Raw genomic sequence first — 17532 nt, 5'->3', positions numbered from 1 at the left:
GTTGCCTGTACAACGGCAAAGAGAATGACTGGGGAAGGCGGAGCCTAGGAGGGATCATGTGACCAGCTTTGCTGGGCTCTTTGCCATTTCCTGTTGGGGAAGAGAATATCCCACAAGTAAGGATGACGCCGTGGACCGGACACACCTATGTTGGAGAAAACCAACGTAACCTCACCCGTCACGAGGTGCACCGTGCCAGTCACAAAAAGGGCGCACAATCTGGAGAGATTACGTCATTAAAAGAAGGCCGTTATGTTCCGTAAAAGGCTGTGAGCCTAAGTATAGCTACACATTGCAGATAGAATCACATAACAAACATGATTAAAATCCCCCTGTTCATTAACCCCCCTCAGGAGATATTAACCCATAATTCCTCATTTAAGATAAAAGGAGTCCCACTGGGACCCTACCTTGTAATTTTAACAATACATCTCATATTGAAATAAAATGAAACGATCTTACCAGAATCTACGCCGTGGAACAGGAACATGGCCCTTCAAGTGTGACAGATAGTAGCCTCGCTTCTGACATGCACTTGAGTGGAGAAAGGTAGGCAGCGAAACTCGTCAACGCTGATTACCAAGGACCTGTTAATATAAGTCGGGATGGGTTCGCAGGAAGACACTCCCCTGAATCTCCGGACTCTAACTTTCATCCATGCTCTCACTGAGAGGCTGACAGGACTACTTAAAAACTCCAGTCCCATTGTGAAGAGTACTACCCTCCATAAGAGACTATCACAAACTTCAGACACTTCTCTGCCAACCTCCTGTGACAAAAGGCAAAGAATGACTGGGGGATAAGGGAAGTGGAGGAGGTATTTAAGCCTTTGGCTGGGGTGTCTTTGCCTCCTCCTGGTGGCCAGGTTCTGAATTCCCAAAAGTAATAAATGCAGCTGTGTACTCTTCCCTTTTAAGAAGAAAACACTTTAATTTTTTATCCTTTATTAATGTTTATTTCCTTTGTAAGGGTTACACATGGAGTTGCAGGGTCACTAGTACTTAAAAGTCAACTATAATGTCCCTTTAAACATTGGGGTGTGATGTCTGATGTCTTTAGATTACTAATTAAGCCACAAAAATATTAGGACATAATTTGTCATGCCCTGCCTGTGACAAAGTCGATGACAGTGGCGGGTTTTGTTAACCCTGTCCATAACAAACTGAAGACAGTAGTTAATCAAACTCTGTATATTACAATGTTTATGTCTATAGTTTTTATAGACATTTTTGTACACTAAAGTCAAAATTAAACTTTTATGTTGCGGATACAGCACACAATTCTAAACAACTTTCCAATACAATCCCATTATCAAAATGTGTGCAATCTTTTTATAAGCACACTTTCTGAGGCACCAGCTTCTAATGAGCATGTGAAGGAATTAACAGTATACATATATGTGCATTTTGTGATTGGCTGATGGCTGTCACATGATGCAGGGAGACCGAAAACAGTAATTACTTTGAAATTTGCCATTAAAAAAAGTCTTCTGCCAATTTAAAATTTATACTAAGTGCTTTTGCATTGTTTTATTATTATACAATTCTAATTTATTTAGTGGTCCTTTAAAGGTACATGGTACACTTGATTTTTCTTTGCATGAATGTTTTGTAGATGATCCATTTATATTGCCCATCTGGAGTGTTTTTGTAACAATGTATAGTTTTGCGGATTTTTTAAATAACATTGTGCTGATCTTCAGACTCATAACCAAGCCCCAAAGTATCAGAAGTAGACCCAGGTCTAAAGACTCTTGTTTGCTCCTGTTTGTCTAAAGGGTCTTTTCATATGCAGGGAAGGTGGGAGTGGGAAGTGTCCGCTCTTCCTGTTTTCCCAGCCTCTTTCGCTGGGTGTCCCAGCCTAAAGCTTCTAAGTATGTTTGTAAAAGAAAAGCAAATTGAGATAAACGCTATTATAAAATAGCTGTATGATTTAACTGAAGATAAGGACTAATAAAACCCAAGATGGATAATGAAGCGGCATATGGAGAGGATAAGGTAAAACTAATTTTCCACTTTAATACAAGAACAAGTTAATATAAAAACATATACCATATAAAATAATAAAAAACAAAAATCATAAAATGTGTAAACTATACATATACATATTACTAAACATATAAGACCAATGGGGTTATAATGTATACCTCGTTCTGCTAAATATATAATAGCCAAAAGAGTCTCAACACTGAGGTGACAAAGGTTAACAGTATCTTATAGAGATAATGGAGCCGGAAAGGTTCTGGGTGATAAAACTTGGTGGTAGGTAAATAAATTTCACCAATATGTTTGGCGATGTTGAAGAAAAAAGCCAAAATGGTTCCGAGTCACGTGACCAGGTGTATAGTTACGTGGTTGGCAATAGTTGCTCCGCAATCCAAGACGTGGGATTGGTCTGGAGACGATGTTGTCTGTTGCTCCGAAATCCAAAACGTGGGATCGGTCTGGAGATGATATTGTCTGTTACCTTGACTCTTGATAAAGGCCACCTGGACTGAAACCGGTAGAGAGTTCACTGACTTACTTGGATCTACATAACATTTGAATAGCCCTCCCCAGTTGGAACTTTGCTTTTTGCTATAAGGGCTGTTTTATGTTTGGAACTATTTGATATACACTACAATAGGAGTCCTCGGCACAGATCACATTATAATTGGTGACTGGCAGGATCTCACAGTGTTTTTCTGTTTGACAGATAGCTCAGCATGCTAATGCATTGTGGCTGAGCTCTGTAGCAACCCGAGGGTTGCAGGTTCGATCCCCGGCAGGTCCACTCAGCCTTTCATCCTTCTGAAGTCCATAAAATGAGCAGCGCCTTGAGACCCTTGCGGGTGATTAGCCGCGCTTTACAAGTACCCCATACATACATACCATTCATAGATACAAACATAGTCTGTTTGAAGCTGAATCAATTTGGGCTCACACATTGCAACCCAAGCCCACTATCTGCCAAGCAGGATTTTGACTCTATGGAGTTTCCTACCAACCCTTTAACTGGGTTTGTGAACAGACATCACCTGAATCTACCTCACGCATCAGAGTGAGTAAAGCCGACATTGAACCTATCTCCTGCTCTGTATTCTACACAGCTGTTATTTCACCAATCACATGCCTTGGATTGAGTCAAGGTAACAGACGACATCATCTCCAGACCAATCCCACATTTTGGATTGCGGAGCAACAGACATCATCTCCAGACCAATCCCAAGTTGTGGAGCAACTATTGCAAACCAACCACGTAACTATACACCTGGTCACGTGACTCGGAACCATCTTGGCTTTTTTCTTCAACATCGCCAGTCATATTGGTGAAATTTGTTTACCTGCCAGCAAGTTTTATAGGCCGGAACGTCCGGCTCCATTATCTCTATAAGGTACTGTTAACCTTTGTCACCTCGATGTTGAGACTCTTCTGGCTATTATATATTTAGCAGACCGAGGTGTACATTATAATCCCATCGGTCTTATATGTTTAATAATATGTATATGTGCAGTTTACACATTTTATTATTGTTTTTATTTTTTTACCTTGCAAGGTATATTTTATATGGTATATGTTTTTATATTAATTTGTTCTCATATTAAAGTGGAAAATTTACCTTATCCTCTACATATGCCGCTTCATTATCCATCTTGGGTTTTATTAGTCCTTATCTTCAGTAAAACCATACCGCTATTTTATAATAGCGTTTATCTCAATTTGCTTTTTCGGTTAGTGCTCATCTATACTGTTTGTTGTTTCTTAACTTTATTACATCTTGAGGAAGGTGTTATATTTTTTTAGGAGTAGCTTTAATTGAGATCTAGAAGTGTATCCCCTCATATTGTTTTGTTCTTATTTATGTTTGTAAAAGGTTTTATACTGGATTTTAAAATCAGTATCTGTGCATATTATTCTTTATAGTAGTGTCTCTACTACATGCAGTTATATGAAACTTGGAGTATCATTGCGCTTTTCAGGTTTACCGCTGGTATTATGAGTTGCAAGTAAACGTGATCGCTTGAGCGCAATCGCTATTTACACTAGAATGATTATCGCGTCCTCATCGCTCTGGTTAACTGTCTTGCAAAATACATCAAAAATACATTACAAAGTACACTTACACTCATAATAACACTATGTAATAAAAATTATTTTAAAAAATTGCACACAAAAGTTATAAAGGCTCAAAGATATGAGATCTCAGGTGTTAGAAAAGAAAAAGGCAGGCAAAGGGCTTTAACAATGAGATACATACATACACATGTCTAAAGATGTATATGTATGTTTGTATGTATATATATATATATATATATATATATATATATATATATGTGTATATATGCATTTACAGACATATATGCACATATAAAAACATAAATACATATGTATACATATATAGACATATATATACACATCTGTGCATTGGAGCCCTTTGCAGTTAAGTAGATGAAAACATGTAAAATATATATATATATATATATATATATATATATATATATATATATATATATATATATATATATATATATATATATATATATATATTAGGACAGTGCGATATGGGGGAAAAAATATTGCGGCTTTCGACCCAAAAAACGCGGTTTGCGATTCAACTTGCGATTTTATTTTAAGATTACTAAAACACCTTAATTTTTCAGTAAAATTTATTTAACAGTACAGAATCTTAATGTACATGTTTCTCAATGGCCAATACACTCTAGGAGCGTAAAAAATACAAACCACAAAATAGTTAAAATCAAATTAGCTGCCTGTGCTGTGGTTACAACTAAACACTAGTCAGTTCTTAGGTCTTCTGACACACAACATTGTCATGTTTTCTTGGGCAGTCAGTCTAGCTGTGATATGATTAATAACATATAAAGCAGTACAGTTTAAGCATGGAGAAACCTGAAAAGTGCTGACTTTACAGCAGTATGATTTGTATATAAGTACAATAAGTAAAGGTAGTACAATGCACACACTGCTGCATGTGATATTCATTTAGACGAGTGACTGTCCAGGCAAACATGGGGGATGTGGCACTGACAAGGTCAATCCTGACATCCTACACTGCCTGTCATATTATATCACACAGCTATTATGTAGTACATAACAGAATACTAAGAACAGTTACAGTACATAATACAAACAAGTGAACTCAAGACACACAAAGCTAATTGAAATGAAATTAGATGGCCATTTCATACTACATTGTCCATGTTTTATTGGGCAGCCAGTCTAGCTGTGGTATGAGTAACATATGAAGCGGTGAATGCATGGAGAAACCTGAAAAGTGCTGAATTTACAGCAGTATGATTTGTGTATAAGTACAGTAAAGGTAGTACAATGCACACACAGCTAAATGAATAGCACTACTACTCACTTAATTGCTCATACTATGATGATTTATGATCACTCAACTCAATTATCAGGGAATGTAATGGAATCAAATATGTTATGCGTCAAAAAAGTTAATAAAAAAAATAAACACTTTAAAGTTTTTGGACACTACTACTACTACACACTTAATTGCTCATACTATGATAATTGATGATCACTCAATTATCAGGGAATGCAATGGAATCAAATATGTTATGCGTCACAGAAGATAATTAAAAAAAAAAAAAAAGGCAGTGGCACTTAAAGGGACACTGAACCCAAATTTTTTATTTTGTAATTCAGAAAGAGCATGCAATTTTAAGCAACTTTCTAATTTACTCCTATTATCAATTTTTCTTCGTTCTCTTGCTATCATTATTTGAAAAAGAAGGCATCTAAGCTTTTTTTTTGGTTTCAGTACTCTGGACAGCACTTTTTTATTGGTGGATTAATTTATCCACCAATCAGCAAGGACAACCCAGGTTGTTCACCAAAAATAGGCCGGCATCTAAACTTACATTCTTGCATTTCAAATAAAGATACCAAGAGAATGAAGAAAATTTGATAATAGGAGTAAATTAGAACGTTGCTTAAAATGTCATGCTCAATCTGAATCACGAAAGAAAAATTTTGGGTACAGTGTCCCTTTAATTTTTTTGTACAATACTACTCACTTTAGAGTCACAACTTTGAGCGCATGTCCCACCGCCACCCCACCGTTTGACCACAGTCACACCACCGTTTGACCACCGCCACACTCCCAGCTAAAGGGCTGTTGCCGCTGCTCCCACATACTCTGCAGAAAAATGGCCGTTTTGCGGGCTTCTCGGGTCCGCCTCTCATCCTCCCTCATACAAAAGAAGCCTGGAGGACTCCTCCTCCGTTTTCATGATGATCAGAGTAAAAGAAAAAATTTAATTCCAAAAAAACGCGGACTCTCGTGGTTTTTAAATTACTGCGGCTAATTGCAGTTTAAAACCGCATCTGCGGTATATTGCACAGCCCTTATATATATATATATATATATATATATATATATATATATACGAATAAATAGAACATATCCCTGTACGTGAAGAACATTGGAATGTGAAATATTAATATTTTCATGTTGGGTTAGTGCAAATGAGAATATGCAATCGGTTTTGCGTGCAAGTAGGGTGTTTTTTTCCACTTTTTTCACATTGACTTCTATGGGGGAGTACGTGAACACGCACCCAATATTGTAAGTTTAGCTTTTTGGGCTAACGCACGACAGAAAACGTTTTACTTTCAACTCATAATACGAGTGCAACCCGACGAACGCAAAAAGCTTCTAGCGCGGTTTACGCTCAAGCGGGAGTATTAATTAGCACTTCACTTGTAATCTGGCCCTTAGTTTTCAGTTGGGCCTTAATTGAAAGGCAAGAGTTTAAATTCCTCTGAATTCTGAAAATGTAACCATATTTTAAACCATTAGTTTATCTTCATGACCATTTTTTAACTACTAATACACCCATCACAGCATAATGTTTACCTGTAATCTGGACACAACATTTTTATTTTTTAATCCATCATTTGGAAACATTTTCACAGAGCAATTTACAGTTTTTCCTGAAAAAAAACTGTTTTGTTTTCTTTCCCATGGCTTCAAAATTTCCAGAAATACATCTCTAAGTTTTACTAAATATTCTGTGCTATATAAAGAAATTTGAAGGTGCATTAACAGTGAATAATAAAAAAAAAAAACACTTCCCTTTAAAACAGCAACATAAAGTTTTACTAAAGCGATTTCAACATAAAACAATCTTCCTGAATTACAGTGTGCGGTTAAAGGCAAATCTTCAATATTTGCTATCATCAACCACTGATCATTTTGCTTCTTTTTTTCTAATAGGGAAGAAAAAATGCATTATGTATTCAATTTTTTTTATATATATATATAATTGTGTATTTGTTAGCATAATTGTTTCATCTGAGTCTCCTGTTCTATACCCAGTAGGAAAAAATATAATACAGTATATCTTATTTTGTGAACTGACATTTGTTAATCTCCTGTAGTTCACAAATGAAATTGAATAATACTATATTAAAAGGGACAGGAAACACCAAAATTTTTCTTTCGCGATTTGGATAGAATATACAATTTTAAACAACTTTCCAATTTACTTCCTTTATCAAATTTGCTTTGTTCTCTTGTTATCCTTTGCTAAAGGAACAGCATTGCACTATTGGCAGCTAGCTGAACATAACTAGTTAGCCAATCACAAGGTACAAATGTAGTGCAGGCACCAATAAGCAGCTAGCTCCCACTAGTGTAGAATGTGTGTGTATTCTTTTTCAACAAGGGATACAAAGAAAACAAAGCACGTTTGAAAATAGAAGTGAACTTAAAAGTGTCTTAAAATTACGTGCTCTATCAAAATCATGCAAATTTAATTTTGACTTTCTTATCCCTTTAATATTCTGTGCTATTTGAAAAATTATAAGATGTTGTCAATTTCCCGTAAACTGTTTACACGATAGCTCTACTGCAGTGTCCCTGTTTTTTTTTGTTTTGTTTTTTAATGTTGGCAAGTGCACTTAAATCTTACTAATGTAAGAGTTAAAAAACTAATCCCACTTTAACCCCTTAATGACAACAACGTACCATGTATGTCGCTGGTCGTTAAGGGTTTTCTTGTTTCTAATAGCGCACTATTATACCCTCACTCTACCCTTCTGGTCTTCAGAAATATTGGCTATTAACACAATCGCCATAAAAAGACCAGTGGCGTACAATGTATGTCGCTGGTCCTTAAGGGGTTAAATGGACACTAAAGCCAAAATTAACTTAATGATTCAGACAGAGCAAGAAAATTAAAAAAAGGAAAAACAACAACATTGTTTTATCTCTTAACTGAGCAAAGTCCATATCCTGTAGTCACTGTGTGAGTTTTATTCCAGAAGTTCCCTGTATCTAAAGATGCTTCCCCTTTTCAATACGATTATACAACAGAGCATATATAATCTGTAACATTAAAGAGGCATTAAAGCAATTTGTCTATTTTTTTGCATATTCAGAATGGTATTTTTAAAATAATTAAAGGGACATTAAGCACTGAGTTTGTAACAGAAAACGTTGAATTATATGTAGTGGCATTTCTTGTTTCCTGTCCCTTTTAAAGTGGAAAGCTGTCACAATTTGAATTAATTTTATTTTTTCGGCTGCTAAGGGTCAAAAATGTTTGATTGTAAAGGGTAAAACAGAGTAGCGGTTGTATTTGTCAGTGCGCGGCATTCACGTCAATACTGAAGCCATATTCATGTCATATTCTCAGCTGTGTGCCACAGCTCACATTTTACATATTTATTAACAAAACGCTACTTTGTTTTTCTTCAACTAAGGCCATTTTCAAACTCCTTTGTCCTAGTAAATTGACAAATTAATATTTTAAGGAAAAAAGCAAAGTTACTCTACAAGTTAATAATACTTGCATTCAGTAGCCACAAAAACGTGTTTTTTTTTTCTATCCAATGTCATAAAGGGACGTGAAACACAAAATTTTTCTTTCATTATTCAGACCGAGCATGCCATTTTAAACATTTTCTCATTTACTATTAATAAGAAATGTTCTTCATTCTCTTGCTATATTTTGTTGAAAAGCACGGATGCAAGTTCAGGAGTGTGCACGTGTCTCTAATACAATATGGCAGCAGTTCTGCAAGAACGTTATCAATTTACAAGAGCACTATTTCCTGCCATGCAGTGCCGCAGACACTTACCTAGGTATTTCTTCAACAAAGAACACAATGGGAACAAAGCAAATTTGATAATAAAAATACGTTGGAAATGTTTTAAAAATTGTATGCTCTGCCTGAATCAAAAAAGAAAATGTTTGGGTTTCATATCCCTTTAACATAACAGTCAAAATTAAACTTTCATGATTCAGATAGAGCATGCAACTTTAAAACAATTTTCCAATTCACTTCTTTTATCTAATTTGCTTTGTTCTTTTGGTATCCTTTGTTGAAAAGTATACCTAGGTATGCTTAGGTGCGCTCCTAGCTGGTCATTGGTGGCTGCACATATATACCTCTTCTCATTGGCTCATCCAATGTGTTCAGCTATCTTCCAGTAGTGCATTGCTGCTCCTTCAAAAAAGAATGCCAAGAGAATGAAGCAAATTTGATAATAGATGTAAATGTGAAAGCTGTTTAAAATGGTATGCTTTATCAGAGTGATGAAAGAAACATTTTGAGCCAGCTTATGAGTGGCACGCTCACAGTTAAGCGCAAGCGATATCGGTTTATTGCGGCTGTTTGCGTGCGTCAGATGTAGTGCGTATTACAAGTTGATAGTAAACGCGATCGCTTGAGCGCAATTGAAGTTAATGAGCATTTTAAATTTTGCATCTGATGCTTCATTACTGATCATGATTGTGGGGGAAAGATCCCTGTGTTGAGGGAACTTGTCCACCTGTACCTTCCTAAACAGAGATCCATATCATTTTTGCGCTACAGAAATAGTATTAATACATACAAAAATACATATTAATACATATTAATACATACAAAAAACGCTGGTATTAATACATACAAAAAACGCTGGTTTTGATTTTGTTTGGTGACCACCAGAAATTCTGGTTTATCACAAAAATAAACAGAGAAAATTATATTGCCTGCCATATGACGTCTGACTACAAAATGATACTGTAAACCTAATGGGTAAAATAATAATCCTACAAACATTCATGGTAAATGCCCTCACTAATCAGCACAAAACAGCATCCTACCATCTAACCATAGCAAACACAGACAGTCTAGGCCAAAAAAAAACTTTCATGATTCAGATAGGGCATGTAATTTTAAACAATTTTCCAATTTACTTTTATCACCAATTTTGCTTTGTTCTCTTGGTATTCTTAGTTGAAAGTTTAACCTAGGAGGTTAATATGCTAATTTCTTAAACCTTGAAGGCCACCTCTTTTCAGAATGCATTTTAACAGTTTTTCACACTAGAGGGTGTTAGTGTAACGTATTTCATATAGATAACACTGTGCTCGTGCACGTGAAGTTATCTGGGAGCAGGCACTGATTGGCTAAACTGCAAGTCTGTCAAAAGAACTGAAAAAAGGGGCAGTTTGCAGAGGCTTAGATACAAGATAATCACAGAGGTTAAAAGTATATTATTATAACTGTGTTTGTTATGCAAAACTGGGGAATGGGTAATAAAGGGATTATCTATCTTTTAAAACAATAAAAATTCTGGTGTAGACTGTCCCTTTAAAAATAAAAAAAAATAATAATGTGCTCATTCACTTGCCCCTATAGTGATGGCCAGAACAAATGATATTATTATGCTAATCCCAGAGCCTTTTTTTTCCTTTGTGAAATGTGTAACACTTATTTTTAAACAAATTCCCTTTAATTCTTATGTGTTTACTGTTTTTAAAGCTGCATCCCTTAAAAGCCCTCATTTAGTTTCAGATGAGGATATCCCCAGTGAGGGGCATATGCATGTATGCTTGCTACTTGTTTGCTCACCAGCTGTATCCAATCCTTATATTAAATGGCACAAGAGAGTTAAACACTTAATAAAAACCAAAGGAATTTGTTTAAAAAATACCCTAACTAAATATAGCAATTTTTTTTCACTAGAACACAACCTTATTTTTCAGCAGATGAAGGAACCACTTAAACAAGGTTTTCCTGCTTTAAAAACCCCCTCAAACAGTGGGTTGACAAATTTATTTCAAATTTAAAGGGACAGTAAAGTCCAAATTAAACTTTAAAGTAAATGTAAACTTAACAAGCCATGAAATGGCTTGTTTAAATGTATGTATTTTCTTACATTTTTATCTTTTAACTGCACCGCGGATAAGCGCAGCTCTCCCGCTCGCCATACTGTCTAATTGATTGACAGATGACGATTCTTCAAACAACTAATCATGGGGTGTTCATTCCCTTTGCATAAAGTCACGGCCTGGAGGAAAACCACGATTAGTTGGTTGAAGCACCGTCATCTGTCAATCAATTAGACAGTATGGCGGAGAGGAGAGCTGCGCTTATCGGCGGTGCAGTTAAAAGATAAAAATGTAAGAAAATACATAAATTTAAACAATTTAATTAATTAAACTTATGCCGTTTTCACGGCTTGTTAAGTTTACATTCACTTTAATGATTTAGATAGGGCATGTAGTTTTAAACAACTTTCCAATTTACTTTTATCATGAAATTTGCTTTGTACTTTTGTTGTTCTTAGTTGAAAGCTAAACCTAGGTAGGCTGATATGCTAATGTCTAAGCCCTTGAAGGGCGCCTCTTATGTTAATGCATTTGACAGTTTTTCCCAGCTAGAAGACGTTAGTTCATATGTGCCATATAGACAACATTGTGCTCACGCCCATGGAGTTACTTAGGAGTCAACACTGAATGGCTAAAATGCAAGAATGTCAAAATATCTGAGATAAGGAGTCTGCAGAGGCTTAGATACAAGGTAATCACAGAGATAAAAAGTATATTAATATAACAGTGTTGGTTATGCAAAACTGGGGAATGGGTAATAAAGGGATTATCTATCATTTTAAACAATAACATTTTTAGTGTTTACTGTCCCTTTAAGAGCCAGACACACTTTTTGTACAAGATAATAATTCAATACAGATTGTTTCAAATAATAATAAATATATCTTAATACAAAACAGAATAATTAAATTATTTATAGCACTTTACAGCACAAATGTAAAATAATACAGTGACTTCTGATTCACGCATTTTTGGAAAGTGAACTTTATTGCTATGTAGGTTACTTGTCTCTGGCACCTAAACAGTCTAGCTTCTTATAGCTGCTATTAACCTGTATGTAAAAAAATTGTACTTTGTCCCTCACTCCCTAAAGAAGACTACAAGCAAATTCTATAACCTGTAAAGGCTGCAAAATGTATAGTTGGTTTAAGCAATTTGCAGCATTTTGAAAACTTTCCTTTATGGCCTCTCTAGGTATTGTTGGGTAAAGCACAATATTTAGATACAAATAAGAGGTGTTTAATTACATTTTAATTGCAGCAGGCTCCTATATATTATGTCCACATATGCTTTACACAACTAGACATCTCTCCCATTTCAACAGATAATATCACAGCACTATGTTATGCAGGAATAAAAAGGGTTTTGGATCTTTTTAAGACCGGTTACTTACTGATTGGATTGGCTGTCCCCATCTGACTGGTCATCATGACAAAAGCACCTTGACACCAGCGAGCCCATAGGTAGAGTTATAAGATCTTCATTCTACATTGCACTTTCACTCACGTTTCTCCACTAGCAAAATAGGAACTTACCCACCCCTACATAGCACGGCAGATACACAACACCTAGCTTCCTGCTTGATCATGGAATCGTACTGTAGAAATGTATTATGCTCCATGAAACAGAAAGTATTGCACTGACTACGAGCATGGTTCCCAACAGCTAAAAAGCAGTTAGAATGAGCTTCACCACTTGCACAGCAGCTCCCTGAAATACAATTGCTTTGTACACATGGAACCTATAATGAGAAATTGTATATTTTGTGTAGCTAAACTAGTCTAAAGCAGAGAACAGTGTGTCCCTTTATTCCAGTTCAGGCCAAGGCTCTCTCCCTTGCACACCTGTTTCTGTCCATTTGTCTCTAAGTCTCTGTCTCTTTGCAGTCCCAGTCTATTAGAGTTTGCTATACAAAAAAACAAAAAACGCTGTATAAAACTGGCTTAATATTCTAAGTTATTCCAGTACGTGTGAATAGACATCATCTGATTTAGTTAAAGGTACTATAAATACATGCATGTTAAAGGACCTAAACTAGGGGTCATCACTTGTGGCCCTCTAGAGGTTTTGGAACTACATTTCCCATAATGCTCATGCTGAAGTGCTGGCTGAGCACCATGGGAAATGTATTTCCGAAATCTCTGGAGGTCCAGAACCCCTGACCAAAATCAAAAGTATGATAGTACTGTACAGCTCCAACATACTACTGTGAAGCAATTACTTATAAGCAGAGTTGAGAAAAAGTACTGCCTTATCAAAACTGGCACCAAAGCTTATCCAAGCACTGATTGGTAGGTAGTACACTGCATTCACGCTACACAGAGCGTAGCTACCAATCAACACCCCAATAAACTCTAAGAGTACAATACTTTGTACTTCTACGTCCCTTTAAGCATTGACGTGAAATAGTTTAATTGCTTCCTTTTAAAAATCATTATATATATGCACCCTTTTAGGTGTATGTTTAACTGGGTGGCCGTTACCCCTTTAAAAGGACACTAAAGTCAAAATTAAACTTACATGAGCGTATAATTTTAAACAACTTTCCAGTTTACTTCCATTATCAAATTGTGCGCAGTCTTTAGAGGCACCTGCTTCTAGTGAGCATATGCAAGAGTTCACATTGTATGCATATATTAGTATGTGATTGGCTGATTACTGTCACATGATACTGGAGGCGCCGTTATGGAACAAATTTTAAAATTTGTCTGAAAAAAATCTGCTGCTCATTTGAAAGTGATATTGCCTTGTCTTGTTGTTATGCACTTTTCGGTTATGCCAATGTATTTAAAGGGACATTAAACACCTTAAGATATTAATATAAATTAATTAATTACATGTATTACAATTAACTTTGCAGTATGCTTTCATTATTTATTTTGCTTTCCTGTCCTGTAATTTGATTCCGAATATTGTGGGCTTTTCAATTCATGTTAAACATGGCAGTGCAGACACAGCTATATACCACACAGTCATTGGTTGCACACTCTAGTAAGCCATTTATAACCACTCCAAATTGGCCTCAGCAAAAAAGGTAACCTAAGTTACAATATGGCAACACCTACTGCTTTATGGACGTTAGCTTTACCCTTACTTTTTCAATATTTAAACAACTAATATAATATTTAAAAATACATGTACAAATTATTCTCAGGATAATCTTTGTTCTGAATACATCATTCAAGCAATTATTTATTTAGGCCTAGATTTGGAGTTTGGCGGTAGCCGTGAAAACCAGCGTTAGAGGCTCCTAACGCTGGTTTTAGGCTACCGCCGGTATTTGGAGTCAGTCAAAAAAGGGTCTAACGCTCACTTTTCAGCCGCGATTTTTCCATACCGCAGATCCCCTTACGTAAATTGCGTATCCTATCTTTTCAATGGGATCTTTCTAACTCCGGTATTTAGAGTCGTGTCTGAAGTGAGCGTTAGAAATCTAACGACAAAACTCCAGCCGCAGAAAAAAGTCAGTAGTTAAGAGCTTTTTGGGCTAACGCCGGTTCATAAAGCTCTTAACTACTGTGCTCTAAAGTACACTAACACCCATAAACTACCTATGTACCCCTAAACTGAGGTCCCCCCACATCGCCGCCACTCGATTAAATTTTTTTAACCCCTAATCTGCCGACCGCCACCTACGTTATACTTATGTACCCCTAATCTGCTGCCCCTAACACAGCCGACCCCTGTATTATATTTATTAACCCCTAATCTGCCCCCCACAACGTCGCCGCCAGCTACCTACAATAATTAACCCCTAATCTGCTGACCGCAAAGTGCCGCTGTAACTTAGGTTAGGATTTATTTTACAGGTAATTTTGTTATTATTTTAACTAGGTAACTATTAAATAGTTCTTAACTATTTAATAGCTATTGTACCTGGTTAAAATAATTACAAAGTTACCTGTAAAATAAATATTAATCCTAAAATAGCTACAATGTAATTATAATTTATATTGTAGCTATATTAGGGTTTATTTTACAGGTAAGTATTTAGCTTTAAATAGGAATAAGTTATTTAATAAGAGTTAATTTATTTCGTTAGAATAAAATTATATTTAACTTAGGGGGGTGTTAGGGTTAGGGTTAGAATTAGCTTTAGGGGTTAATACATTTATTAGAATAGCGGTGAGCTCCGCTCGGCAGATTAGGGGTTAATAATTGAAGTTAGGTGTCGGCGATGTTAGGGAGGGCAGATTAGGGGTTAATACTATTTATTATAGGGTTAGTGAGGCGGATTAGGGGTTAATAACTTTATTATGATAGCGGTGCGGTCCGCTCGGCAGATTAGGGGTTAATAAGTGTAGGCGACGTTGTGGGGGGCAGATTAGGGGTTAATTAATATAATATAGGGGTCGGCGGTGTTAGGGGCAATGTAAGTAGCGGCGGTTTACGGAGCGGCAGATTAGGGGTTAATAATAATATGCAGGGGTCAGCGATCGCGGGGGCGGCAGAATAGGGGTTAATAAGTGTAAGGTTAGGGGTGTTTAGACTCGGGGTACATGTTAGGGTGTTAGGTGCAGACGTAGGAAGTGTTTCCCCATAGCAAACAATGGGGCTGCGTTAGGAGAGAGTTATTTTAAAGGTGCGGCCAGAAAAAAGCCAGCGTTAGCTACGCGGGTCGTTACCGACAAAACTCTAAATCTAGCCGTTAGTGTTTAATGTCTCTTTAATGGTCCTTTAAGCATTCTATGTTTAACTTGCAGTACAACCAATCAGACGCCAAACCACCAGCGTATACACTCTTTTCAAAGAAATAGTAACTTTGAAGTAAAAGGTGAATGAATCTCAAGGGTAGATGCCAGGTCACGTAAACACACACCCGGGGGGTATGCCTGGGGAACGTGGACGTGGACGATGCCACATAATCTGGACAGCCCCAGAATCAGGAGGTATGTCCATGTCCCAGGTCTTACTCCCAATGTCCAAGTCTCCACTTCTCATTCCCACCAACTCTACCCTTTCATTTGCATGCACACGACACTGTAATCAGAAGAAACCTTCAGCTGAGACAGAGCAGAATACCCAGCGCTGCCTGACACTGCAAGACCAATTATTCTGCCGCCTGCTCCATGTGATTGATGCTTGGAACTTGGATGGAATGGGAGCAGATTTATCATACTAGGTCCAGGCTCCTCACTTGATTGCTTAGCTGGCTGGTGACAACCACAAGAACTCAAAACTTAAAGGGACACTGAACCCAATTTTTTTCTTTCATGATTCAGATAGAGCATGCAATTTTAAGCAACTTTCTAATTTACTCCTATTATCAATTTTTCTTTGTTCTCTTGCTATCTTTATTTGAGAAAGAAGGCATCTAAGCTTTTTTTTTGGTTCAGACTCTGGACAGCATTTTTTTTATTGGTGGATGAATTTATCCACCAATCAGCAAGGACAAGCCAGGTTGTTTACCAAAAATGGGCCGGCATCTAAACTTACATTCTTGCATTTCAAATAAAGATACCAAGAGAATAAAGAAAATTTGATTATAGGAGTAAGTTAGAAAGTTGCTTAAAATTGCATGCTCTATTTGAATCACAAAAGAAAAAATTTGGGAACAGTGTCCCTTTAATAAAGTTTAATATATATATATGTTTTTTATGATTTAAAGTTTCAATGTCCGTTGCCACTTTGCCAGTACCACAGATTTATCTAAATTCATTTTTACACATCTAGTTCTGCTTTATATTACTATCGAATTTTTAAGTTATAATCATCATCATAATAATAAAAAAAATCATCTAAAAATAGTAATAAACTTAGTAAAGTGATATAATAACAATGCTTATATTTTAGCAGCAACATGTTAAACCACGCCCCCATTATCACAGAAACCCTGCCCCCACGTCAAGCCCCATAAGAGTCCAGGAAATGGCTGCGCATAGATGTAGCTTTGCTTAGCAGTTTTATTATTTACAATCTCTCACATATTGTTTATTACAAAACCAACCATAAAAAGGTGATTCAAAAAAGGGTAAATAGTGAACAATTGTTAAAGGGCCACTTAATTCAAAATCAAAGTTTCATGATTTAGATAAAGAATGCTATTAAAAAAAACTTTCCAATAAACTTCCAGTATAAAAATGTGCTTATATTTTTATATGTACACTTTCTGAGGCTCCAGCTCCTACTGAGCATGTGCAACGGTGCCTAGTATAAACATATGCATTTTGTGATTGACCGATAGCTGTCACATGATACAAGGGGAGGTAAAATTGTATTTGCCAGAAAGTATTCTACCACTCATTACAAATTCAAAGTAAGTGATATTTTATTGTCTTTGTATTGTGTATTTGGCAATTGTTTAATTTACTGTATTTAGTGGTCCTTTAAGAATGAACAAATACTATTAATATTCATTTTTAGCAAATAAGGTGAAACACTTGTCCATCTATCAGCATCTCTGAGG

At 36.2% G+C, this 17532-nt stretch overlaps 1 protein-coding gene across 3 annotated transcripts in view; it reads right to left on the bottom strand.

Moving 5' to 3' along the window:
• PSD3 (pleckstrin and Sec7 domain containing 3) overlaps positions 1-17532 on the bottom strand; it is a 1090324-nt gene that overhangs the window by 802727 nt on the left and 270065 nt on the right. The window contains exon 1 of one of the 3 annotated variants that reach the window (XM_053703213.1): positions 12520-13174. The exons of the other annotated variants lie outside the window; for them this stretch is intronic. Within the exon in view, the coding sequence (XP_053559188.1) occupies positions 12520-12587 (68 nt within the window). The 5' untranslated portion in view covers positions 12588-13174. Of the gene's footprint in view, positions 1-12519; positions 13175-17532 lie in introns of those variants that run through there. 3 annotated transcript variants of the gene reach the window in all.

Source organism: Bombina bombina, chromosome 2, assembly GCF_027579735.1.
Source record: "Bombina bombina isolate aBomBom1 chromosome 2, aBomBom1.pri, whole genome shotgun sequence".
Lineage (NCBI taxonomy): Eukaryota > Metazoa > Chordata > Amphibia > Anura > Bombinatoridae > Bombina > Bombina bombina.
This window is presented reverse-complemented; position numbering and strand designations above follow the sequence as displayed.